This window comes from Lissotriton vulgaris, chromosome 2_1 (assembly GCF_964263255.1).
Source record: "Lissotriton vulgaris chromosome 2_1, aLisVul1.2, whole genome shotgun sequence".
In the NCBI taxonomy this organism is placed as follows: Eukaryota; Metazoa; Chordata; class Amphibia; order Caudata; family Salamandridae; genus Lissotriton; species Lissotriton vulgaris.
In genome coordinates, this window is record NC_141687.1 from 1,314,051,513 (window position 1) to 1,314,078,127 (window position 26,615).

At 46.3% G+C, this 26,615-nt stretch overlaps 1 protein-coding gene across 1 annotated transcript in view; it reads left to right on the plus strand.

Moving 5' to 3' along the window:
* The window catches only part of PDIA5 (protein disulfide isomerase family A member 5), a 1,005,467-nt gene that overhangs the window by 472,949 nt on the left and 505,903 nt on the right, over positions 1 to 26,615 (plus strand). The window contains exons 9-10 of the mRNA XM_086957073.1: positions 25,321 to 25,412; positions 25,522 to 25,593. Coding sequence (XP_086813199.1) covers positions 25,321 to 25,412; positions 25,522 to 25,593 — 164 coding nt within the window. The remainder of the gene's footprint in view (positions 1 to 25,320; positions 25,413 to 25,521; positions 25,594 to 26,615) is intronic.

Genomic DNA, 26,615 nt, shown 5'->3' on the forward strand with positions numbered 1-26,615 from the left:
AGATATTGCTTTTGAATCCCAAGATGCAGTGCATTGCCATAGTCCAATTTGGATATTGCGAGGGGAATTACCACTGTTTTCAAAGTCTCTGGGGGAATAAAAGCTCAGATCTTTCTGATTAACTTAAGTGTAGCCCAGAACCTTGCTGTAAGGACATTGATCTGACTGTTAAATGTTAGCCGCTCATCAAAAATCACCCCAAGATTTCTAACTTTGGAGACTGGTTGGGGACATACACCCAGCTCAGAGGTCCACCATCTAGGCGACCAGACCAGACGATTAGTTCCCAAAAGTAAGACCTCTGTCTTGCTACCATTTAATTTCAGAAAGTTGGCTTGCATTCAGCTATTCACCTTTGACATACAGGTGTTGAAGCAATCTGCCACCTCGCTTTTACTGTCGGTGATTGACACCCAATTTGTGTATCGTCGGCATAGCTGATTACTGAAAAACCATACTGTCTGATTAAGGCCACTAGGGGGGGCCACATATACATTGAAGAGCGTAGGGCTCAGGGAAGATCCCTGAGGCACTCCACAATGAAAATGAAACATTTGTGAGTTGGTACCTCCTACTTCTACCCTGAAAGATCGTTCAGCCAGATAGGATAGAAGTAGCTCTAGTGACAGGCTGTGAACACCCAGCTCAGATAGTCTAGAGATTAGAATATTATGATTGACGGTATCGAAGGCCGCCTATAGGTCTAACAATATCAAGGCGGTCATCTCGTCTCCATTAAGAGACTGCCTGAGCTCCTCACTAGCAGTCACCAGGGCTGATTCAGTCCCATGCCCTTTTCTGAATCCATTTAGAGAGTGGTCCAGCAGATTGTTTGAGGAGATGAAGGTGGAGAGTTGGATATTAAGAATTTTCTCCAGGACCTTTGCACAGAATGGAATTCTAGAAATTGGACGATAGTTATTGCCATCGTCAGGGCTCAAGTGAGGTTTTTTTGAGCAGAGGAAGCATCAATGCTCCTTTCCATGCCGTTGGAAACTTTCCAAGCTGTATAATTCCCCTAAATACATCTGTTAAATGAGTACTAAGCTCTTCGGCGCAAAGTTGATAAATCTTAGGGGGACAAGGATCAGAGGGAGCTCCTGATTTAATTCCTTTAATGGTTTGAATGATTTGATCCCTGCTGGGTGGGGTAAAAGAGAAATTCTGAGTTTCCGTTAGGTAGAGAGTGTTGACGTTAAGCTCAATAGGACTTTTGCAGAAAGTGTCATAAATTACTTGCACTTTATCAACAAAAGCCTGGCCTAAAATATTACAGAAATCTGCATTATTACTCTGAATCCCTTTCTCGGGGATTTGTGCCAGTTTTTTAACTGTCTTAAAGAGCTCTTTGCTCGAGTTGTTGGCTGCTGCGATCTTATCCGAGTAGTTTCTGGTTTTTTCCTCCTTAATTAGTTTTTTATACAAGGACAAGGACTGATTGGGGTTGGGCAGATTGCTCTGGGTACAGATTGGAGTGGGACAGATTGTTTTGGATTGGAGTGGGTAGGATTGGTGCTCGATGGATTGGGGAGGGAATGAGTTTGATTACATTGGTGTGAGGTAGATTAGATTGGGTGGGTGAATTGGATTGCACTGGATTGTATCTGAGTGGGGTGAATTGTATTGAGTGGGGTGGATTGTGATTGAGTGAATTGGGATGGAGTGGGTAGATTGGGGTGAGGTGGATTGGGCGAATTGAGGTGGGGCAGACTGTTTTGGACTGGAGTGGAGAAGACTGTTTTGGAGCACGGTGAACTGGAGAGGGGTGGGTTGGGAGAGTTTGAGTGTGTGGATTGGAGTGGGTGAGAGGTTTGGAGTGGGGTAGATAGAATTGAGTGGGGCGGGTTGATGTGTGGTGTGGTGGATTGGCTTGTGGTGAGATGGATTGGCATGAATTGAAATGGAGTGGGGTGTACTTCACAATTATGTGTTAAAACATAATTTCAGAAATTCCACATAAGAAAGAAACAATGAAGCTGTACAATAGGATAACCTCATCTTTTGGGAGCAGTCCGCATGAGCAATATAAAATAAAGCATGAATGCAAAGGGAGGAAAGAAAACTTGGCCAAATAAAAGAAAGTGAACTATAGAAAATAAATATTTGGAATTGTGTTTGTGCTGTTGGGGACGTTTTTGCCAGTCACACGCCGTCTATTTGTAGGGCCCTAAAAGTTAAACAGAAAAAAATAGTACCTTAATCACGTAGGACGCAGCAGACCGGCACTGATTCAGTTTAATCAATCAATGCTTAGTCCGGGCTCCACAGAGTGGAGGAATGGAAATGTTAGGCCTGTGTTGACGAATTATGGGGCTGTAAAGAAGAGTGCCACATAAACTAACAAATGGTAAACAACAGGCGGGCTCGAAGACCTTTTATGTATACTACAGTATCTCGCAAGCGAGATGCATGAGCTAGTTCATGCTTTCACAGGCTCAACCCTAAAAATAAATAAAGCTGTCATAAAGATCCCTGGCCTTGTTGCTCTGTTATTCTCCCATGTTATAGGACTGTGGCGATGAACTGGTGGAAAGTGGTAATATAATCCCAGATTGGTAAACTTCAGTCTTCAGTCTGCTGGATAGATACAAGCTTTTCATATGAAAAATAATCTCTAAAATGGTTTCAAAAGTCATACTTGTTTTTATCGGTTCACTTCGTTATCCGTCTGAGATATGGCAGATGCTTGGAGATCCATATTCTTAGATTGTTAGAGCTGAGGGATTTCAAAGCTCTGATGAATCATAGCAGATAAATGATAATATGTATATTCATGGGAAAAAACATAGCCTCCTGCATTGAACCTTTCTTGCTAAGGAGAGACCTAGCCGTGAAGTACAAGGTGGTCCTGGCCATTGTACTTGCTTAAAAGCCTATAATTAATCTTGTTGTTGACTTACGTCTTAAAGGTGGGCTAATTTATTTTATGAGTTTTATATAGTGCTGGCTATACCCGGAGGTATCAGAGCGCTTTACATGAGGATCACAGTCACAGGTTACCAGTTACATTTGTTCCAAGAGCAAAATCAAACATAGGATAAAAAGCAAAGTTAAGGAACTTCGTCACGGGAGGGGGCAGAATGGGAGAAAACAGGGAGACTGGGAAAACTGTGCCCAATGTCCGGCTGGGTAGGTGACGGCTGAGGGGATGAACCAGGGCCAATCTCCTCTATACCTGAACAAGGCAGCTCCACCCGGCATCAAACATAATGCTCGGACTCCTCTGTCAGGATAATGATCAGGAGCAATCTGAGAATGTCATAATAAAGTGGGGGAGTTAGAGAGATGCGAAACCGCAGTCCGAACAAAATCCAGACTTCATCTTGAGGCCCGGTACTGTTCTGAGGGGGCTCTACAGAGAATATTTCGGCTTCAAACAAAATCCCCAGGCCAGATTGTTAAGTCAGGGGGGGGTTCCCAGAGATGCCTCCACTGCTATCACATAAAAGATGAGATGTGACACAGACGAGAGGGGAACTCCTATTCAGGCAGAACTCCACCATTGGATCGTGTAGTGCCCGGAGAAAACCAAGGGTGGATGCCAGGCTTCGGGACCCAGCTTTGTGTGGAGAGTTCATGCTGCCTTTTCTCTCCCACTTTTTTCTCTAGAACCATTGAGTGTGCCTTCCCTCCTATGGACAGTCTTCCCCTTATCACACACGTCTCATTGGCCGCCATTTTAGAGTCAGGCGGGTCGCGTTGGTGCCTTGTTGGGTGTCTGGGCACTGTGGGAGGCCCCAACCTCCAACACCATTTCCTCCTGGTGCAGGTGCTTGCGCTTGCACCCTGACTCACCGTAAAACACTGAGCACAAAGATCCTTTCACCGCCGCGTCCTCCTGATCCCCAGGCGTCTGTCGCAGCGGTACTCCGTGGGCTAACACAGCAGTAAGAGCTGCTGCTTTCTTATTGCTATGTAAATCCACAATACATTTAGTAACTGCATTTATTGGCAAGCTGCGATCTGCGTAATTCAAACGGATGTAGGTCCTGGGTTTGCTAAAGGAAATCCAAGCTGCCCAGGTTATTGTGTACACAAAAGTAAGGGTGTGCATTCGATGGATCTTCGCCTTTCCACAAACATGCAAATTCATTAGCTGTACAGAACACAATATTCGAATTCTACTTGATCAGAAAGTTGTGATTGCACTTTGTAGACCATTACAAATTACCAGGAAGTGAAAGGAGGTGATGCACAGCCTTCAGGATTGACATTTTGGTTGAATGTTAGGTTGGTGTGACCCATTGATGTACCGTTGTTTTTACTAGCATTTATTCTTCATATTAACCGGGATGAAGTTAATGACCTTTTAGAGCTCTAAAACTGCACGTTAAATTAGGCTAACCTCCATAGACACACAATCAAAGCCTTACATTGTACATCATTAATCAGGGCACGAATGATGTACTTTTCCAATGACTTAAAACGGTATACTAATTTGGATGGATACAAGAACCCATCTAGTCTTTCTTATGGGTGACAGCTTAAAGGAAGACCAGCATTTGAAATGAACAAGCTATTTGCTCTCGCTGAGTTTCTTCCTGGTGAAACTTCTAATTGCAGAGTCCTCACCCTTTGAATTCCCCCAGGCACAAGGATGGATGCGGAACTTTTCAAAGCAACTGCTCATGGGCGCCAGTAGGTAGCACCATTGGCTCCATGGTGACCTCACAACGCGCCAGGAAGTGACAACGCAGAGCCTATAAATGCACCACCCAGGCGTGCTTATGTCTGTTTTCGTTGGTACTCTTCCACGGCAGCAGACACTGATAAACCGTGACAAAATGTAGTATGACAGTGTAGGAAATCTAGTTTGGAATCTTTTGAGAACTCTAAAAGTTACCTCTAAAGAATGGGAAGGAGGGAAGTCAAGGTGAATCTTCTGTTAGCTGGAATATCCACCAGAAAGAGCCTTACTAAAGGTAAGTAACTTCAGGTGGATTCTTACATTTGCCGATTCCTCACATTTTGAATAAGTACTAAAGCAGTGCCTTCTAAAAAGTGGAGGGTATGAGGAGTGAACTTACATCAGGAAGTCCTTCAGGAGTGAGCAGGCAAAGTTGCTTTTCTTGCGGACTAGACTTTTGAGATAGTAATGCCTGGGAAATGTGTGACTGGGCGTCTGTGATGCTGCCTGGCAGATTTTCAATATCATAACATCCCTTGCCCATGCCTTAGCAGCAGCCGGATATAATGAGCCTGAAGAACCTTGAGAGGCTCCTTGGGCAGAGTGTAGCATGCTTTAATACAATGGACAGTCTACATGGATAAGGTCTGTTTCTGGACCGCCTTCTCCTTCTTAGCGCTGGCAAAGCGAATAAACCGCTTATAATTGCGAAGCCTCTCCTCTTCCTTAGAGGGGTGAGGTGGGGAGATTAAAGCATGGAGAGTGATGGATTGTACCACATGGAAGGATGACACCACCTTTGGCCGGAAGGAGATGCACGTTTACAACACTTATTTCACCAGAAAGAAGGTGATTTAGGGAGGTGCCTGCAGCGCACTCAAACAGCCTGCAGAAGTAATTGCAATGAGGAATGCTGACTTAATGGTAAGCAATCTTAACTGGCAGCTGTACATAGGTGATATTTTATGTACTGCACTCTTTACTAGGAATGGGAAACAGTTAAAAATTGTGTGTATATAATGAGGATTCTATGACTGCAGAAAGGAAATGGTGCATTTTGAATGAGTCCAAAATGCTTATGTGACTTAGGTGCACAGATGATAGCTGATTGTGCATGAGTTGCTCCTTGAAGTGAGTTGGGAGTTCGTTTTTAAAGTATGAGAGTGATGGGTCTGATTTGATCTTTGAAGGGTGTTCTATATCCTGGGCATGTTGCCTCAAAAGTTTTAACTACTTGTTGTGCTTTCTTTTTTTGCATTTATGGACTCAGAGCATGGTGATCTGCTGGTTCCTTGTGTTACATAGGCCTCCGCAGTTTTATATCTCCAGATTTGGCAAAAGGGTTGGTTGTCACAGGCTTCTAGCAGATCAAGGACATAATGCAAGCCTGTGGATATATGACAAGGGCAATTTTCTTAACCCCTGCCCGATAACCTCCTCTTTTGCAATTGAGAATTTGGAAGTTGCCTGGAATTGCATTAACCAAGGCAGAGTTGAAGGGATGTGGCTAAGATGGGCAACATAGCGGATGCTCTTTGAAAGAGTTCTGCTGGCGGATTCCATAATCCGACATTGATCTCCTGTAATACAACACCATCCACCTTCCCCACAAACAGAGGGAGGCCCCACTTGGAGGAGGTGACTGAGGAGCTGCAGGCTTGCCCAGAACACTGTTGGGGGACCATTTTACTGCCTGATCGTCCTGGCTGTGTGAGGACCTGGGGGATCGGGGGGCCGCGGCCCACAACTGTGAAGCAGATGTCGGGGGCCCACCTTAGCCCCTGGGAGAGATCACCCCTGGCCCTGCAGGGGACGATGTAGCCCCTTTGATGCTTTGCATGCCTGCTTGCTGCTTGGACTAGTCCGATTGCCCAGAACTGTGTGCCTCACGGCTGCATAGCAAGGGGCTGAAGCAACGCTCCATTTACGACCCAGAAGCCACCTTACAGCAGAAAAGACTGAGGCTGAGTCAGGGCCACCTGGATGATCTCTGGCAGGGGATGAGTTGTGCACTCGAGCCCCCTTAGTCTCTGCCACTCTTCCCTCTCCCTCACTTAGCCCCTAACTGGGACCCAGGATTAATTATAGCGGGCCTGCGCAAAGGTGACCACAGGCTCCCCCTTCTTCCCTCAGGCTGGGGTAACAGCTCCCTAGAAACAGTTGAGTCGAGACTCCCGGGGCCGAAGGGCAGCGCGCCTCTAACCATCATTGGCAGTGGTTGGAGGGAGGGACACCAGTGCCTTTCCCCTACTCCTTCATGACCCTCACCTGGTGTAGGCCCTGATGAACTTGTGTGGTGGACGGTGGAGCCCCCGGCTCACTGTTGGACAGGGCCCTGGATAGATTGCACAAGGAGACTTCATAGAGCTATTGGGCCAGTGCAGAGGGAAGTACAACAGCCTCTCGATCTGGTGGAGATTTGGAGCCCTGAACTGTGAGGGTAAGTACCTACCACAGTCTTGCTGGCAGTAACAATTGCAATTCATTGCGTCCTCACTGGAGGCATTGGACTACCCGTGCTGTGGGGTGGGCTTGGTAAACCAGACCCCCCGCAAGTGGGTCTGTCATCATGGTCCGGTGGCCCTCCACTGACTTACTCATTGTCCTCAGCTCTTCCCGTCCAGCTATTGATATTGTTGTCTGGATGCCAGCTATTTTTCTCAGCGGTTGACGATGTGGGGCCAATGGACAGTTGTCATCGCCTGCCCTGTGGCACTCTCCTCTGGCATGGCCACAGTGGTAGAAAAACTAGATGTGGTTCTGGAAGCCATAGAACACTCCTGGGTATCCCTCGAGGGCAAGATTGACATGGTGGCCACAGATCTCACCTTACTAAGAGGTGACCACCATAAACTTACCGACAGGGTCCGCACCCCGAAGCAGACGACATCCAAACGTCAACACTAGATGCGTGAGGCACGGACACAGATCAAGGCTTTGCAGAACCAGATTTGTGCTCTTGTAGACAGAGCGAAACAAACAGTTGGGCGCTCTGCATAAACAATATCAGAATAGTGGGAGTCCCGGAGGGCTCGGATGGGCAAGACAATGTGTCGTATCTGGAGACGTGGCTCTGCAGTTTCATACTCGCATCAGCACTCACATCTTTCTATTCGTTTGAATGGGCCCACCTTGTACCGGCGGTCAAGCCTTCCCTAGTGCTCCCCTGAGGCCGATGGTTGCCTGCCTGCTTCAATACAGAGATACTACGAGAGAGGCCTGGAGACATGACACTCTAGCAATAGACAACGCAACAGTAATGATCTTCCCAGACTGTACACTCAGCGTCCAACGACAATGACACGCCTTCCTGGCTTTCTAGTGATATTTGCGAGAACTAGGCATAAAATGCTCACTCTTAGTCACCGTTCGCCTCTGGGTTTAGGAAGATGGACGGACCCATTTCTTTACTGATTCCAAGGATGCATGGGAGTGGGTAGAGCGTCGGGGGGGCGGCCCTTCTGACATGCAGAATCAGTCCACCTGCACGCAGCCCCCTAGAAATGGCAGGAGGAGGCACGAAGGCGGCTACCGCAGGGCTCTCCGCAGTTACCCTGCTCCCCAGACCTGGAACAGTTGATAAAGGAGAACAGAAGTGCTTTGCGGGTGGTCATGGCCTGCTGGACACTAGCGCACCAGCAAATGTTACTCCACAAACAAACTGCTGATAATGTTATTTGACCACCAGGCTACTCTTCTTTCACGTACCTAACCTGTATGACATATAGTATGGTTACACTCTGGCGCACACTTCTTTCCACCCCACTCTCTATGCCATTCCACACACCACTTAATCCTGCATAAGAGGAATCCACTCCTTTGATACTGGCCTGCAACAGCTCTCATGGTAATGGTCCTCCTCCCTATCTGCAGTTGGGCACATGCGCTCATATCCTGAGAGTCATTATTTTCCCCTCTTCCCTCCCAAGAGTTCTCCCCCTTTACCACAAAGAGCATGGGGTAATAGGTGGGCACACCAGTGGTTCCCCCCCCCCCTTCCCTTTTCCCCCTTGGGGGCCAGGCAAGACGTCCGACACTGTTGCCCATACTCAAGGCCGCATCCACTTACAACTGTTGCGATTAGACAGCAGGGTTAGTCCATCTCCTGTTTATAAAGGGATCACAGCATTTGAGCATCACACACCATTACAACTTCTCCCCCAGTTGATGACCACAAGGTGGCTCACATGGCCCGAATGTTTGGGCAGGGTGAAGTTGCATCTCTGCTCCTTTTGGTATTATGTTTTACTCTTAGTTAGGTTATGTTGGTATTCGTTTGACATCTGCACCTTTAAAAAATATTCTCCCACACAGACCCTTACCTAATTTCTCCTATTACGAGCAGGAGCCAGAGGCGATCCCCCTTCCCATTCCCTCTCTCCACACCTCCACACACCCCCTGACATGTCAGTTGATACTTATGCCATGACATAGAATGTTATGTAATGCACCCCCCTTACCCCCCCTCCTCCCCCTCCTCCCCCTCCTCCCCCTCCACTTGCAGGCAGGAGCGTCACCCCTCTGCTTTGTGGCCTTGCAGATGGAAAAAAATGATAATAACGAAACGTTATTATAATTTTCTTTTTCTATTCCTAGATGCGACAAAGGGCGGGGCTGGCCAGAGCAGGGTCCAGGGGAGGAGTGGTTTGCCTTCTTGAAGTGCGCATGAATGTTTGATTCATACGCAGTTTGCATGTTCCCCACCAGGCTTCTTTCTGCAGCCTGGTGGGTAACATGCACAGACTCCCTGTCTCCACCTGAAAGCTTATCCATGGTGCTCACACCAATCACATTACTGCATTGCAGTGTTGTCATTGGCTTAGGGAGCCTGGGAGACCGGGTGCTTCCCCTGCGATGATGAGGCGGCAGAATGGCGGTGGTTGACAGCACGACCAGCAGGTAATTTTGTTTTAATAATTTTTTTTCTACACACTATTTCCCCCGCCACCATTCTCCACCAGCTGCCACTGTAGCTTCAGGACATCACATGGGGTACCAAGCAGCACACAAATGCAATTTCAATTATGAGACCTAGTATCAAGACATGTAAAAACTTTAAAAAGTACATGTCCTACTTTTTAAATACACCACGTCCTGCTCATGAACTGTCCAAGACCTTCCTTTGGGGTGACCTAAATGTAATGAACATTTTCAAATGTAATAGGTCTCGCATTTACAAGAGTTTAAGCTATTGGCATTGTAAATAACAATGCGTTTTATGTAATTTATAATATAAATAAAATGCACTGGCATTTACAATGCCAATAGCTTAAACTCGCCTAAATGCGAGACCTACTGCATTGCAAATGGTAGGCATCGCGAACAACGGTAGGGAGGGCAGGAAGCTGTGTTAACCCCTTCGATGCTCAAGACGAGCTCAGCTCATCATGAGGCACGGTTGAGCTGTGCTGATGACGAGCTGAGCTCGTCATGAACAATGGTAATCAAAGGTTCTCAGCACAGGAGGGGAAAACCATCAGCAGCGATGGTGTTAAAGAAGGCACAGATAATGGTAGGGAAGGCGACAGGGTTTAAGAAGGCATGGACAACGGGAGGGAGGAAGAGCGGGGTAAAGAAGGTACATATGGTACAGAAGGCCTGGACGGTGGGAGGAAGTGAGGGGTTATTAAGAATGCACCAAGGATGGAATGTAAGTAAGGTCCGTTGTGCCTGCAGAAAGAGAAACACGATAAAGAAATTTGTGCTTAAAGACTAAATAACAGGTACCATGTAATAACAGAAGTAAAAGGGCCAGTTGCCATAGGAGAGGTGCCAAATGAAGACGAGGCAGTACTAAGGAGGGACTAACAAGCCTATTTACGAATCAGAAGCCAGCATTTAGGAAGGACAATGACACAAGCCAATGGCAAATATGGGCAGAGAGTGGGCGGGCTTCTATTACCTACTCTTTTACAACAAGTCTCCTAGAGCAGCGCCTGCGCACTGACTCTAGGCTCGACCTAAAAAAGGAAGATTTAGGGCTGGAAAGGAGGGTAACTTGCCAAGTCAAAATAGCAGTTTAAAACTGCACACACAGGCTCTGCAGTGGCAGGCCTGCAAACTGTTTAAAGGGCTACTTAAGTGGGTGGTACAATCAGTGCTGCAAGCCCACTAGTAGCATTTGATTTATTTCCCTGGGCACATGTAATGCACTTTACTAGCGATTTATAAGTAAATCATATATGCCAAGTGTGGATAAAACGAATGTTACCATGCTTAAAGTAAAGTGCACATGCACTTTAGCACTGGCTAGCAGTGGTAAAGTGCTCAGATTCCTAAGGCCAGCAATAACAAAGATTGAGTATGATTGTTCAGGAAAGGTATGAATTGAGGATTCCAAGGCCGGGGCATAGATGCCACCCACCTTTTTTATTCTGTGAGGCACGAGTGTTAACAGTCAGTGGTTGACTTTTCGATATTAAATTACTTCGAGTTATTACTACGCAGGCCTCTGTTTGTATGCCGCTGGGAAAGTACCTTAAAAATCTTCAATTTATGAATCACTAACTGAAAAAATGTATGATGAAGCAAACCGTTCTTTCAGAGAAATTCCACCTGGGAGCTTTCAAATGTACTAACAGTGCCCACTCCAGCCATCTTTAGATCGTTAAAGCAATTAAACCTTCTCGGTTGGAGGAAATAATGCTGGTAAGCAGACGGTGACTTTTATTTAATCTGATGATCGCGTTAATTGCTCTCCTTGGTAAAACAGGCGTTTATTGGCAATGGTTTAGCTATCAAAAGTGAAACAAGGATCTCAGCCCTGCTGATTTATTAAGAGGATATTGTATTTAGCTTATAGGCGTCGTTTGTACAGTGCTATAAATTGCATTTACTTTATTTATGAACTTTTCATGTTGAGTTTTTCTAACTTGTGGTGTTGCTACACTGTGAGGTGCGAACAGAAACAAACCTGACCAGTGGTAGTGCATGTGATTAAGAAGTGAGCATCATGGCTGCGGTTGACCGCCTCGGTTTAGGGTTCGCATAGGGGTCGAGTGCTGTAGCCGCAGCCGTGAAGCGCCATATGTCCTAAGGCTTGGATGATGGGCTCAGATTGGGGTTTCTGAATGCTACGTTGGTGAGGTGCTGTGGTCTGAGATGTAGTCTTCCTTATTGTTCTGGAAAGTGGAATGTAGAGGGTGAAAGCCTACATGAAGATGTCGTTTTTCAGCTCGTTTGCTAAACAGCAGCTGGTGTTGTTCATCTGTGGTAGTTGGTAGAAACCAATCCCTCATGAGAGGTACAGGGCCTACGAAGCATCTAGCTCTATAGTGTTTTTGTGTCGGAGAAGAACAGTAATAGTTAGTGAATTAGACAACTTTATTCGATCAATTGACCTTAAAAGCAAAACATTTTTGCAATAACAACAGGGTAAGAAAAGCATCGTATCGCAGTCAAACTATAATACATCAAACCCGAAATGTCTATACATGTTAGGGTTCTTACGTTTCTAAGATTTGGCTTTACCTGGAACATTGTGCATTTATTCCTCACACCACAGTTTTGCACACAGGGCTGTTCAGTGATATTTAAAATGCTGTTGAATTTTACAGTCATATAGCTCGTAGTTTAATATCCAGTACCACTTCAATGTATTATATTTCTATTTAAGCAGATGCCATGAAGGTTATTTCTTTTTAAGGATTATAAATTAAGACAATAATGTCAAAACAGCATTGGCGAAGCCAATAGGTTTTGCCTATACTAGAGCTATTGGCTCTACGAATCTCTTCTTGCCGTGTTGTTCATCAGAGTTCAGAGGCATGGAGTGGAGTAAAGTGGGGTGGGGTGTGGTGGGGTGGAGTAGAGTGGTGTAGAGTAGAGCGACATAAAGTGGAGTGGCGTAGAGTGGAAAGGCGCACAGTAGAGTAGGCTGCCATAGAGTGGTGTAGAGTGGCTAGGAATGGCATAGAGTGGCATAGAGTAGAGTGATATTGTGTTGAGGGGAATACAGTGGCACTTTGTGAGGGGAGTGGGATAGGGTGGAAGGTGTAGAGTGGTTTACGATGACGTGGACTGGTGTCAAGTGTAGTGTTGTAGTGTGCATTGGTGTAGATTAGAGGGGTGCAGGTAGCCTGGCACAGAGTAGAGTGCATTAGCATAGAGTAAAGTGGTGCGGAGAGCAGTGGTGTAGAATGCAGTTGCATAGATTCCAGTGGCCTAGAGAGTACTGGGGTAGAGTGGTGTAGAGTGCAGTAGCATAAAGTATTGTGTTGTAGAGGAGAGTTGTGTAAATAGCAGTGGGGTAGAGTGGAGTACTTCAGAGTAGAATGCAGTGACTTAGAGTGGTGCAGATTAGAGTGCCTTTGTATTGAGTAGAATGTTGAAGAGTAGAATGTCGTAAAGTGCAGTGGCATAGAGTGCAGTGGTGTGGAGTTGTGCAGTGGCATAGAATGTAGTGGCATAGAGTGCAGTGGTGCAGTGTACAATGTCATGTAGAGGGGCAGGTTACAGAGGCATAGAGTGCAGTGGTGTAGAGTAGAGTGCAATGGCGTTGAGTAGATTGGTGTAGAGCTCAATGGTGTAGAGTGTAGTGGTGCAGAGTAAAGTGGTGTACAGTGCAGTGGTATAGAGTGGTGAAGAGTAGACTGGCATGGCGTGCAGTGGTGTAGGGTAGAGTGGTGTAGAGAAGAGTGGTATAGAATGACATACTGTTGAGTGACAGAGTGGTGAGGCTTAGAGTGGACTGGTGTACAGTAGAGTGGGCTGGCGTATAGTGGTGCAGTGATGTTGAGTAGACTGGTGCAGTGGTGCAGAGCAGAATGCACTGGTATGAAGTGGTTTGGAGTGGTGCAAAGTGGATTCCTGTGACATAGAGTTCAATGGTGTAGAATGGAGTATCTTAACGACCACTGATGTAGAGTGGTGTAGAGTGCAGTTGCTTAGTACTTCAGAGGAGAATGCAGTGGCTTATAGTGGTGTAGGGTGGCTTTGTGTTGAGTAGAGTGGCGCAGAGTAGAGTGGCGCAGAGTAGAGTGACATGCAGTGTAGTGGCGCAGAGTAGAGAACAGTGATGGAGAGTGGAGCAGATTACAGTGGCATAGAGTGCAGTGGTGTAAAGTAGAGTGCAAAGGTGTTGACTAGAGCTGTTTAGAGTACAGTGGTGTAGAGTGCAGTGGTGCACAGTGCAATAGTGTGCAGTGGAGTAGAGTGCAGTGGGACAGAGAAGAGCGTAGTGTACTGGTGTGGAGTAGAGTGTAGTGGTGCGGAGTAGAGTGTAGTATGGTGGTGCAGAGTAGAGTGTAGTGTGTAGTGGTGCTGTGTAGTGTGTAGTGGAGCAGAGTTGAGTGTAGTGTAGCAGAGTTGAGTGTAGTGTAGCAGAGTTGTTTTGTGGAGCAGAGGTGAGTGTAGTGGAGCAGAGGTGAGTGTAGTGGAGCAGAGGTGAGTGTAGTGGAGCAGAGTTGAGTGTAGTGGTGCAGAGCAGAGGGCATGGAGTAGCGTAGAGCACAGTGGTGTAGAGTGGAGGTGTACAGAATGGAGTGGCACGGAGTGGTGTAGAGTTCAGTGGTTTGAAGTGGCATGGAGTGACAGAGTTGAGTGGTGTAGAGTGATGCAGAGTAGAGAGGCGTAGAGTGGAGTGGTGCAATGGAAGAGTAGAGTGGCGTCGAGTGGAGTATTTTAGTGTGTAGTGGTGCATAGTACAGTGTTGTAGAGTGCCATAGTGTGGAGTGATGTAGAGTAGAGAGAGTGTAGTGGCGTAGAGTAGGGAGGTGCAGAGTGAAGTGGCGTAGAGTGGAATGCTGCAGAGTAGAGTGCACTGGAGTGGTGCAGCGTGCAGTGGTGTATAATTAAGTGGTGCAGAGTAGAGTGCAGTTGTCTATAGTGCAGTGGCATAGGCGAAGGCCTAAGTCAGAGTCTCAGTTTGAGTTCTACAAGGTCCTTAATCTCTGTAGAGAAGCCACATTCATGGGTTTTGTCAGTGTGCACTGGTAAGCTCTATTTTACAGACAATAGTATTACTCTGTAAATGGTATATGGGGGACAATAACTAATGTTGCAGCATTCTTTATTTGGAAGGCATGCAGAATCACAGTCACACTTTACATTACAAGGATATGCATATTCTGTGCTACACCTACTGACCAATTCCCTGTCCTAGATGAGCTGATTTGATTACATTGTTGGGCAAGGGGATGGAAGGGAAAAGAAGCAACATAGATAGGGTCGAGTAGAGGTGAAAGGAAATAAAAGCTACATGGGTGGGGATTTTGGAGATGGACTGAAAATACTAGCACTCATAAAAAGGTTGTCCGACAAAGGCAGTGCAGGGTGGTGATGTTGAGGGGTAGCGAACAAACATCCATACTCCTTTTTCTCTTTTTTTACGTTGAGAACTAAAACTCTGCCAATATGTCCTTTCAAGACATCCCCATTTAGTGACTGTCAAAGCAAGTTTATGCTAAGAAGTGTATTGATTTGCAAAAACAAATGGAACATGGGAAGTTGTTTGAAGTAGGCAAGGCAGGTACTTTCAAATGGATACCTCTACCTGCAGATTCCTCAAATTAGAATTATCCTCCGGCGCTAGACTGGATCCAGAAACTTTCTCAACAAGGCTCCTGCATTCTTCTAGGTGGCACCATGCAGCTCCACGCTGGTTCCGTACTACCCTGGAAGTGACAGAGTGAAACGTCATGTAGGGTCCACCCCTGCGTGCTGACATCAGTCGATCTCTTTCTGCGTCTTCTGATGTGGTACCGGAGATCGACTCCCACATTTGTCGGCCCATGCTGATTTATTAAATTTTTATACCAGTGTGGTACGGAACGCTTTTCGCTTCTAAAACCACAGGCTTCAAGCCATGCTGTGATTGTAGAAAACGTATGACAGACCCGCACGAAATGTGGCTCTGTTGCCTGGGTTATGTACATGACTCAAACTCATGTGACAAGTGCAGCTTCATGCACCCAAAGGCGATCTGGGACTGGGAGGCAAAGCGGTGTATCGCCAAAAATATGAAGTTATTGAGACCCATGTGTAAGTCCTGCTCCACGTCATCGGTGTCCAACCAGAGCAGTTCTCTTCAAGCAGTCTGCCGTATCGTCGAAGTTACCTGGTAAGTCCAAATCGAAGCATAAACACAACCATAAAAAGTTAAACCGGTCTTGACTCCTTCCCTCCATATCCAATGTAAAGATGCAAGGACATTAGGATGTTAGTCTGTCTCATCAGAGATCTCCGTGTACAGAACTGATTCCCCAGCTGATTCTGATGCACCCCGAGTTTCTTGGGCCATTGGCAGCACTGCATCCAATTGCAGTCTTCAAAGAGGCAGTGCTGAATATCTTTAGCACTTTTCTGGCTCCCCCTGGCACACCATTGGGCCCCAAGAATCTGTGGTGGGCTTCCAGGTGGGTTACCACCAGCAGGGCCTTTCTTCTGTCCTACTGTCCCCTTGGAACCCGGTCCAGGTCTATTACCAACTATGGTATAGATGCCTGATCCGATGCATTGATCTGCACCAGGCATTCACTCACAGAAGATAATCTGATTTTGATCCTGATATCTGATCCCAAAACGACATCAGCCTGATCTGGGCTGCTGTTGCACTGTAAAATCACTAAAGTGCATCCAGCTGTTATATATCCTGATACTGCGCCAATACCTCAACCAAGGGGGTGATATCCATAAAGGCTCCATTACTTTTTCAGCTCTAATCTTGAACATGGTAGACCACCAGGGGGAGATGATAAACGTGATGTTGAGTATAGACTAACTTCCCCCTGATTATGATGATGAGTGTTTTTATATGGATTTACATGATGCCAATAGGTTTGATATATGGGGTTGGTCTCGCTAGTTGGACCTCCGACTGAAGAGTATGTGTAATTTGTGGATGCGGTCTGATGGACAAGTGAGGTCTTGGTTTTGTAGCTACCCTCTGTCAAAACCAAGAAAAATGTACTTACAGACATTTAGCAGCCTGGGCCGCAAATTTCTGATCCTTGCTCTCCTTCATTGAGGCCATCATGGATACTCTGATGGGCTCTTGGTCAAAGATATCTTCCTGATAGGCACAGTCCCAGGCACACATGGTGGGGATACTATGAAGTTGCGGTAGTCTCTAATGGTTAGAATATTCTGAGGTCAATACCAGTGTGTTCTTGAGAGATATTTAATGAGAAAAAATCATATGGAATCAAACAATCAGCCGACTCGTGTTTCGTCACAACGCATAGGCTTGTGATTCTTCGGGGCTGGGGAGGATACGAAACATGGGTTGAGGGAAGTTTGGAAAACAGTGTGATAACTCGATTGGTTGGAAGAAACAAACCAAACCCCATTGGGACATGGGAAGTCAGTCAAGTCAATTCAAAGAATTTATATAGCGCACTACATACCCAGAGGGTCTCAAGGCGCTTAGGAAGGGGAGGAGGATTACTTGTCAAATATCCACGTTTTAAGTTGCTTTCTGAATGCTAGGTAGTTCTGGGTAAGGCAAAGGTAAGTGGGGAGTGAGTTCCATGTTTTAGCAGCCAGGTGTGAGAAGGATCTGCCTCCCATGGTGGTCTTGTTGATGCGAGGTACAGTGGCGAGGGCTTGGCTGGAAGAACGTAGTTGGCGGGAGGGGGTGTAAAAGGACAGTCGTGAGTTGAGGCAATCTGGTCCGATGTCGTAGAGTGATTTGTGTGCGTGGGTTAGCAGTCGGAAAGTGATTCTCTTATTGACGGGTAGCCAGTGGAGGTCTTTCAGGTGACCAGAGATGTGTTCGTTGCGCGGGATGTCTAATATGATCCTGGCTGAGGCGTTTTGGATTCGTTGGAGTTTCTTCTGGAGTTTAGAGGTAGTACCTGCGTAGAGGGTGTTTCCGTAGTCCAGTCGGCTCGTGACCAGAGCATGGGTGACTGTTTTCCTGGTTTCGGTGGGGATCCAGCGAAATGTTTTTTTGAGCATGCAAAGAATGTTGAAGCAGGATGAGGATACGGCGCTGACTTGTCTGTTCATTGAGAGTGAAGAATCCAGGATGACGCCTAGGTTCCGTGCGTGGTCTGTCGGGATGGGTGCTTTTCCAAGGGCTTCCGGCCACCAAGAGTCGTCCCATGCAGAGGGGGATGTACCTAAGATGAGGACTTCTGTTTTATCTGAGTTCAGTTTCAGACGGCTGTGTTTCATCCATTCGGCAACTTCTTTCATTCCTTCGTGTAGGTTAGTTTTGGCGGTGCTGGGGTCATTGGTGAGAGAAAGGATTAGTTGAGTGTCATCCGCGTAGGAGATGATGTTGAGGTTGTGTTGGCGGGCGATGGCCGCGAGGGGGCTCATGTATACGTTGAAGAGGGTGGGGCTGAGTGAGGATCCTTGTGGTACGCCACAGATGACTTCAGTGGCCTCGGACTTGAATGGTGGAAGGCGGACTCTCTGGGTTCTTCCGGTGAGGAACGAGGTGATCCATTCAAGTGCTTTTCCTTGTATTCCGATGTTACTGAGGCGTTGTAAAAGGGTGCTGTGGCAGACTGTGTCGAAGGCTGCAGAGAGGTCGAGGAGGATGAGGGCGACTGTGTCTCCATTGTCCAGTAGAGGTCGAATGTCGTCTGTTGCTGCGATGAGGGCGGTCTCAGTGCTGTGTTTTGCTCGGAAGCCAGATTGTGAGGAGTCGAGGGATTTGTTGGCTTCGAGGAAAGCGGCGAGCTGGTTGTTGTTAGTAGAGTTTATGTTGTAAGTGAGGCGTGAAAGAAATTACTTTTGAGTTCGTGTGCCGCTTATATGATGTGGTCCCATGTTAAAGGCTCGGGAAAAACAAGGTACATAAGTGATGTGACATGGGAGTAAAAGCATGTCTGTGCTCGTGATGTGATGTGACAAGTGAGGCGTTTTGTGTAGATGGCGCACAGGTACTGCAAATAGTGTTCAAGAACAAGAATTCTAAGGTTAGGACGGAGGTAGAGTGAGGAATTCTGAAGCGAGCGCCAAACTAAATTGGACAGAAGTAAAGATGAGCCCCTGAATGATCATAGAGATGTGGTGTCTGGGCAGTCCAGAATGGAGCAAAACAGGGGGGAAAACCTCTAATAAATAGGTAAGGAGGCTGGCCAGTGTGGGGGAAGAAACCTGTAAGGGAAATAATGTGAGTCCGCAAGTAAACGGGAAAGTACCTGTTATTCTATTTGAATGGTCTGTGAATAAGGCCCCAGAAAATCACAGGAAGGAGAAAAGGGGGATGTCAGGAAACCACCTGCATGACTGATGGTGACTACAGAAAGGCGTGGGATGGTCTGGTGCTTTGGTCAGGGGGACCGTGCAACTAGCGGACCCTTACCTCAGTGCTGGTGAGATATGCAATCCGGCCTGGGGTGATAAGATGAGCTAAGAAGGGCGGTACACCAGCCTCTAAGCTCAGTGAAGTAGGTTGTGTAGGGAACTTGAAGTCTTGGTACAGGAACAGAAGGCGGGTGCGCTGTGTCTAAGGATCACATGGGTCCTGCGAAACAAGGCAAGAACTGTAATGGACAAAGCACGAGACTCAATATTAGACATGGGTGGCGGGTTGGTGCACAGCTTACCCACTTGGACCTGTTCCGAGTCGGGATAGCCAAGTGTGTGGACTGGAAGAACGGAGCGTAGCAGGGTCTGAAATGGCTGGAAAACGAACAAATAGTGAGGCTAAGAATACACGGTGGGAGGAGGCATTCGGAGCACCAAGCGAGGGGAATCTTACCCTGAATTGGCTTTAAATAACGAGCCTAAAAGCGGTGTGTAGACGGATGGGCTGGTGCGCCGGTCTGTGAGGAAAAAACGAAAGAGAGGCACTTAGGAGGTTAAATGTTAATAAGGGGAGCGGAGGATAAATCACTGTGGGATAATGGCTACAGAGGTAGGACAACGGGGGTCAGTTGAGCTTACCTACTCGTTCTGTAGAGAGGTCTGGAGATACTAGGTCGGTTCCTGCTTCCGGATACGGAAGAGGTCCAGACTGGGCGTTTCTCTGTTCTAGTGGCGTGATCTATGGAGACTAGACCACACGCTATAACTAGGTGCTCCAAGTGCCCCGGGGGCGTGTCAAGATTAAGCAGTGAGAGTCTGCGTGTAAGGGGCACTCCTGATCGGTATGAGTGAATGATGGTACTGAAGAATATATAGCGGGATCAACTAACTAGGACGTCCAGTAAACGCAGGTGTGTGTACTCAGTACACTCCCAAGAGATCTTGTGGATATGTACATGAATCAAATGAAAAAGGGAGAAAATGTGTGGAGGAGTAGACTATGGCTGTGAGCGCCGGAATGAGAGCAAACCGGGTGGCGGGCAGAATAACCATGGGAAGTAGAGAACACATGAGAGTTGAGTTGGCAACCGGAAAGCACATCAGATCTCTTACTGCCTGCCAGTGAATAGGCAGGTGGCTGGGCACCTGACTAACTTACATTTCTCACCAAACATCATACTCCATAGAGGCTGGTGGTATAGGCATCAATGAAGTTACCACTAAATTCTTTCCCCCACCTCTCCAGAAGATAGGGAGACCAGGAGGAGTGAAGCATTTGGCAAATTAACATTCTGTTCAGCCAGTTAGGTACTGAGATTAGGTATGGGCGAATTTTGCGAATCTCGCGTTCGTGAATTTTGCGGATTTGCGAACTTGCAATCCGCAAAATCCGCAAATTCCCGCGAATTTGCGGATTTTTTTTTTTTATGTTCGCACGGGTTTCTGCAAGTTCGCGAGGGTTTTGTACAATTTCGCAAATTGCGAAATTGTACAAAACGCATGCGAACTTACAGAAACCCGTGCGAACACAATGTGCCCAGTAGGGTATGTGCCTCTTGTGTGAATAAAAGGTCAGAGAAAGATCAGTTCAGTAGATGAAGGGAAATAAGCTCGGGTATTGCGCTCGTGAAAGTCAAGGATGCAAAGCCTATCCAGCATCACAGCTGATTTTCCACGGTAGATTTGGGAAGAAGGCACACTTGTCCAGCCTCGACGACGCTCACGATTGTTTTTGGGCTAATGAATGAGTCACTGAATTTGAGCATCAACTAGTTCGAGCGACCATGTGTGTGTTACTATGCAATCGCCCCGAAGGGCGCAGGGGTCCCTTGAGTGAGCTGCAGACCTAACCTGTGCCCAGCCATGCAACTATTTTACAATGGCGCCAGCAAGCTGCCAGCGCCGTTGTAAAATAGTTACAAAGTTAGCTTGCACAGGAAGCACTGAGATAAAATAAAGCAGCACCTGCTTAGTTTTATCTAGTGGTTCCTGTGCAAGCTAACTTTGTAACTATTTTACAACGGCGCTGGCAGCTTGCTGGCGCCATTGTAAAATAGTTGCATGAGTGGGGGTTCAACTTTTGAACCCGTTACGTTCGCGGATTTTTTTGCGGATTTTGCAGGAAATCCGCAAAATTCGCGGATTGCGGATTTCCCAAAAATCCGCAAAATCCGCGAGCGTAACGGATTTCCCGCTCACACCTAGCTGAGATCATTAAGTACAGTCTGTTTGCTAGGCTGTTATGTATGCATGTCCTCTGGGACATGGCCAGTGAGATCTTGCCAGCAGTCCTGGAAAACATTAGCGTCACTCTGGCTCAAACAGGTAATGATGAACAAGGGGAGGCTAAGTACTTGATTTTTGCTGGCTTGGATACTACTAACTGCTTGGGGAGGCCAGTTAGCACCAGTGTGGTTACCTGCTTTGATGTGTGGATGCATTCCACAGGGTTGTCTGGAAATGTGCAAACATAGCTCATGGATATGTCGCCTAATGGTTCATGCCTCCCTGGCAAAAAACAGTTTCAGCTCCGGACTGTTGACTCCTCCAAACAGTTCATACATCAATTAAGGAAATTCAGAGGCTACTCAGGTGGCTGGCGTACAGACCGTGCCATTCGACCCAGCCATTGCAGCCATCACCTCAGTCCTTACAATGCAATTGATGGATGTGTGGTAGGTATCGCGCAGGCCAACAAGGGGACCAGTCCTCCCTGTCCCTTTCGACAACAACCTCTAAGCAGCTTTAATTAGTCTTTCCCATCCTGTAGGGGGCAGAATCCAGTATATCCTCCCAGGACTGCAATTCAGCACGTCTGACAGATGATTCCAAATATTGTTCATTATGGTTATGCTCTACCCTTGCTGTTTGCTTTGCCAAATCTTTCCCCCCTTTGATCAACTATTAGTGAAGCACCTCTCCATTCTGGTACAGAAGGGTGAGCGTTATTCTCCAAAGGTGTTATGGAGAGGGTTCCAGACTTGGCAAGAGGTGAGGTTTGTTATTCATGTTGTTTCCTTGTGCCTAATAAGGATGGAGGCTCTGGCCTATATTGGACCTTTGACCTCTAAATGCCTTGCTTCTGAAGGACAAGTTCAAAATCCCGACATTAGCACAGATCTTGTCCATTCTAGATCTAGAAGACTTAATAGTGTCCTTAAACCTGCAGGATGTGTATCTTTTATATACCCATTTTTCAGTCCAACAGGCTTTACCTACAGGTCAAGGTCCGTCCGCAGCCTTTCCAGTTTGCAGTGCTCCCTTTTGGCCTTTCCAGTGCCCCTTGGGTGTTCGCATATTGATGGTGGTGTTCACTGCACACCTTTGTGGGATACCAGTCTCCCCCTACTCCAGCTGTTGAAGTCAGACTCACCACAGTCAGTCCTAGACCACCTCCAGACAACCAAGAACCTTTTAATATTGTTGGGGTTCAAAGTCAACGAACCAGAGTCTCAGCTGACTTCTTCTCTGAGGTTGCCATTCATGGGCGTATCCTTGACACAGTCTGCCACAGCAAACCTGGCACATTCGGGCTACGATCCCAATGTTTCAGCCTCAGTCCTGAATCTCAGTAAGAGCAGCTCTTAGACTTCCTGAACTCTTAGCTTACTTCAGCTCACTGGTCGACTATGTCAGGTGGCAGATTCGGGCTCTGCAATGGAATTTGAAGTTCCACTGAACCTAGCACCAAGGAAATCTGACAGATGCTATTCAGGTTTCGGCAGAGAGAGCTCACAATTTGGAGTGGTGGCCACAAAAATGCAATAGGTACAATGGCAAGACGATCTCCCTTACCCACCTAGAGCTGATTATCGTGAAGGATGCGCAACCACTGGATTGGGGAGGTCATCTGGGCATATAGAGATCAGAAGATTGGTCTCGGCGGAAACTCTCCTCCATATCAATCTGTTGAAGTTGCGGGCCATTCGTCTGGCACTGAAGGCCTTCCTGCTCATGAAAAGAAGACTGATGCAGGTTCTTATGAACAACAACACTGAATTTGGCACTGCAACAAGCGGAGCTGAGCGGAGTAGGGCCCTGGGTGTCCTGTGGCAGGAGGCTCCGTGCCACTGGAGTTGGCTGGAGCAGGAAGGTATTTCCCTGATCAGACAACATTATGGGATACATGAATACCAGGGTGGATTAATTCTGTCAGCTGCATCCGGCGATTAACAAATGGAGTCTACATCTCGGGGTGGTGCAAAGCATCTTCAGACAGTGGGTAGAATCCTCGCTAGATCTTTTTACCACTGTGAATGTGTCCAAGGCTTTGTGCATTTCTACCAAGACACTCAGCAGGGGATGCAGTTTGGTTGGAATCTAGCTCAGGACTCTCCTGTACACCTTCACAGCCCTGCTTCAGGTTCTGAAAAAGATTAGTACAGACTGGGCATAAATCACCCTAGTAGTTCCAGACTGAGTCAGATAGTGTTGTACCCGAAATTTCTGAGCATGAGCATCTGTCCTCCAATCATTTTACCACTTTGAGAGCATCTTCGGTCTCTGAAGTAGGGTAAGGTCCTTCACCCAAACATGCGCAATCTATATAGTCAAGTGTGGGGATTGAGCAGCTGCAGTGCCTTTGATGTGCCTCCTAAAGTGGTGACGTCATCCTTGCTGCAAAGCAGTCTTCCAAAAAATCCAGTGACGCCGGTCGTGGGCACAAATTTGTGGCCTGGTGTGAAGTTCACAAGACAGATCCTTTACAAGCCAAAATATTTGATGTACTCATGTTCATTTTGTCTTTGACCTAGCAGAGGGTGAAGATGAGGGTTTTAGGAGCATGAATTGCCTCTTGATGTTTCTTGGTACTTGTGATTTGATGGGAGGAATCATCATCACTGCACACGTTTCGGAGAGGAGGAAAAAGTAGAATACAAAAGGCGCTTTAGAGTGGCAGAATGTGGATTTATCCAAAAATAGATGTAAAGAACTGGAGTTTGAAGTTGGCAGGGGGGATAAGTTGTGGAGGGGAATTGGCTGTAAACTAGGGTGATAATGAGAAAAATATAAATGTGAGTTATCTGGGGGTTAAAGAAATAGCAGTTATGTAAGAGTCAAGGATCGGCTGGAAATGAATGGGAAGAATTACCTATCAAGTTATTATGAGCAGTATATCATGTGAAGACCAAGTTCTTGGCAGCACATGGCTTTGTTTGTCAAGATAAGAGTGAACGTTGAAAATGTTGGCAAATATTGGTATGAATTTGTTGATGAACTGTTCTGTCAGATGAAAGACTGCAGTGCTGATAGGGATACCAGGCCACCAAGGGGGAGACAAGATCAACGTATGCCAGTTGATGCCAAGCCCGGAATGCCTTCTAAAGGTACACAACAAATGAAGGATTCGGTTGATGGTGGATCCAGGTTCTGTAATGTATACCAAGATATTCTCTGCATACATGCCTATTCATTCTTGCCTCCCAGAGTCTGTCATTGTGCTTTAGTAGTGCATACTTTCTAATCTAGATCTACTCCTCAGACAGTACACCATTAGCCCTCTCTCTTGCCAAGGTTGTAGTATACAGGAGATTTATCCACGCCACCATCAGCGGGCCAAAACTACGTTTTTTTAGTGGTTGTTTTGAGGTACGGCAATTCTACAGGATAGAAGAATGCTTAATGGCGAGGAGACCGCCCTGCCCACCCTAGTTAATAGTGCAATTGATACTGGGTTTATCACAGGATCCACAGAAAAGAGTAGAGAACTGTGTATTGACTCCAACGCACTAGTGGTAAGGCTGACTACGAAGAGAGTGCGTGACGTACACCGTGTGTGTGCGTTTGTCTATCTGTCTGTCTCACCGCTGTCACTGAGGCTTGGTGCAGGTTATACAGTGGAGATTCGGTGTTGAATGGTGACCTAGGTAAGAGTAAACGTTGATGGAGCTCTCTGGTCTCACTTAATTAGTAATGGTGGTAATAAGCGAGGAACACTAGGACTGATTAATTTTAAAGGATGTCACTATCCTCATTGTCCTTTAAGTTAGTGAACTGGAGTTAAATCGTATTTCATTTAACTAAGAACAGGATGGTCTGTGTATTTCTGAGCAACAAAGGAGGATGCTGCTAAATACTACCAATAACATGTATTTTTTAGTTGACTTTATCAGGGGCGAGGCATAGACAACCCCCCCCCCCCCTCTTTCTTCTTTCCTCTCTCTCTTTCTCTTCTCTGAAGACAACGGCGCCGCAGTTCATTACGTACTGTATATATAACGTTTGATTTGTACACTTTATATGTTAATAAAAAATACTTGAACAAAAAAGAAAAGTCCTCTAAATGTAATATTTTTTGCAGTTTGAGGCTACATTGATTCGCCACACTCGCTGTAAAACGGCATAAAATGCCACAGTACTGCAGCAAAAAAGACTAGTCATTTTGCAAACAGTTGTTTGGAGTGTGCAAGCATAAAACCTCTGGCGGGTTTTTGAGAGCGCAAGCAAAACAGGGAAGACTAATTGGTTTAAACCGTGCCCTTTTCTTCCAGGTTCTGGCAGGCATGAATGTCTACTCGGCTGAATTCGAGAGGATAAAAGAAGAGTACAATGTCAAGGGATACCCAACCATCTGCTACTTCGAGTCAGTCTCCTTAATGCAGGCTCGCCTCGTCGAGTCATCAGTTTTTATGGCTCTGCTTGCATGCAAGGTTAGCGCCTCTCATCCGTTTGCTTTTTCTTTTCTCCACTAGGAAAGGCAAGTTCCAGCATCACTTCGAGAACTACGGCGCCTCCGCCGAAGACATAGCGGAGTGGCTCCGAGAGTAAGTGCGCCCGGTGTCATTTATTTTTCTGCTGCGCAGTGAAAATCGGAGCGCCTTGTATTTATTTTCTTGGGTAATTGTCAGGTTTAGCCGTAGTTTGTACGTCACGCCAAATTTAAGGCTACTTTCCCCTAGTATGATAGTTTATATACTTCCAGTTGATAAATACAAATGTTTGCAACCTTCTGTGACTTTCTAAAGGGCCCTACTGTTTAAATATGCTGATTTCCATTCCGTCCATTGTCTCATTGATGCCTTATTCAAGAAACATATTGGGACTCTGAGGAAAACAGAGCAATCTAGTTTGCTGGCAGATGAGAAATGTCAGGCCCATCTGTGGTTGTTTCAGATTTGTGTCTGTGGTATTTGAATTTGCCAATGGTCTTTACTGTGCCACATTAATAGACTTGTTTGTGGTCTTTGAATTTCGCATCAGGATCGATTGCGTCATTTTAATAGATTTGTCTCAACTGCATTATAATTTGTTAGAGGTAGTGATAGCATTAAATTAACACATTTGTCTCGATGGTATAGACCATTTTATAAGTCAACACATTTGTCTTGGTGGTGTTTGAGATTTTTCTGTGTGGTATTAACAGCATCACATTAAAATGTTTGTATTATATCGATACTCTCATTGCTTGAAATGGAAAAATAGAAGTGCAGGTACTCTGTGCCAGAGTACCTGCTTGTTTCAGAGAAGTGCCGGTACTCTCCAATTAAATGTATCACTTCTCTCTTAAGAAGTGGTTCTTGATTTATTAATGTCAGAAGAATACATTCTTGTCCCAGGCCCTCAACAGTTAAAACGTGCGACCATGGGGTTACAAACAAATTTCAGCATTGAGCACTTATCTCCATTAGGGTTCTGGATTTTCTGTCAGTAAAACATGTGGATGAAACTACACATTATTCGAAAAGTAGATGTACAGTGCACATGGCCCACTCATACAAAAATACCACCATCATGTTCCTAAAGCTTATTGAAGGCCTCCTTTTTTTTTATAATTTGAGATTGGACT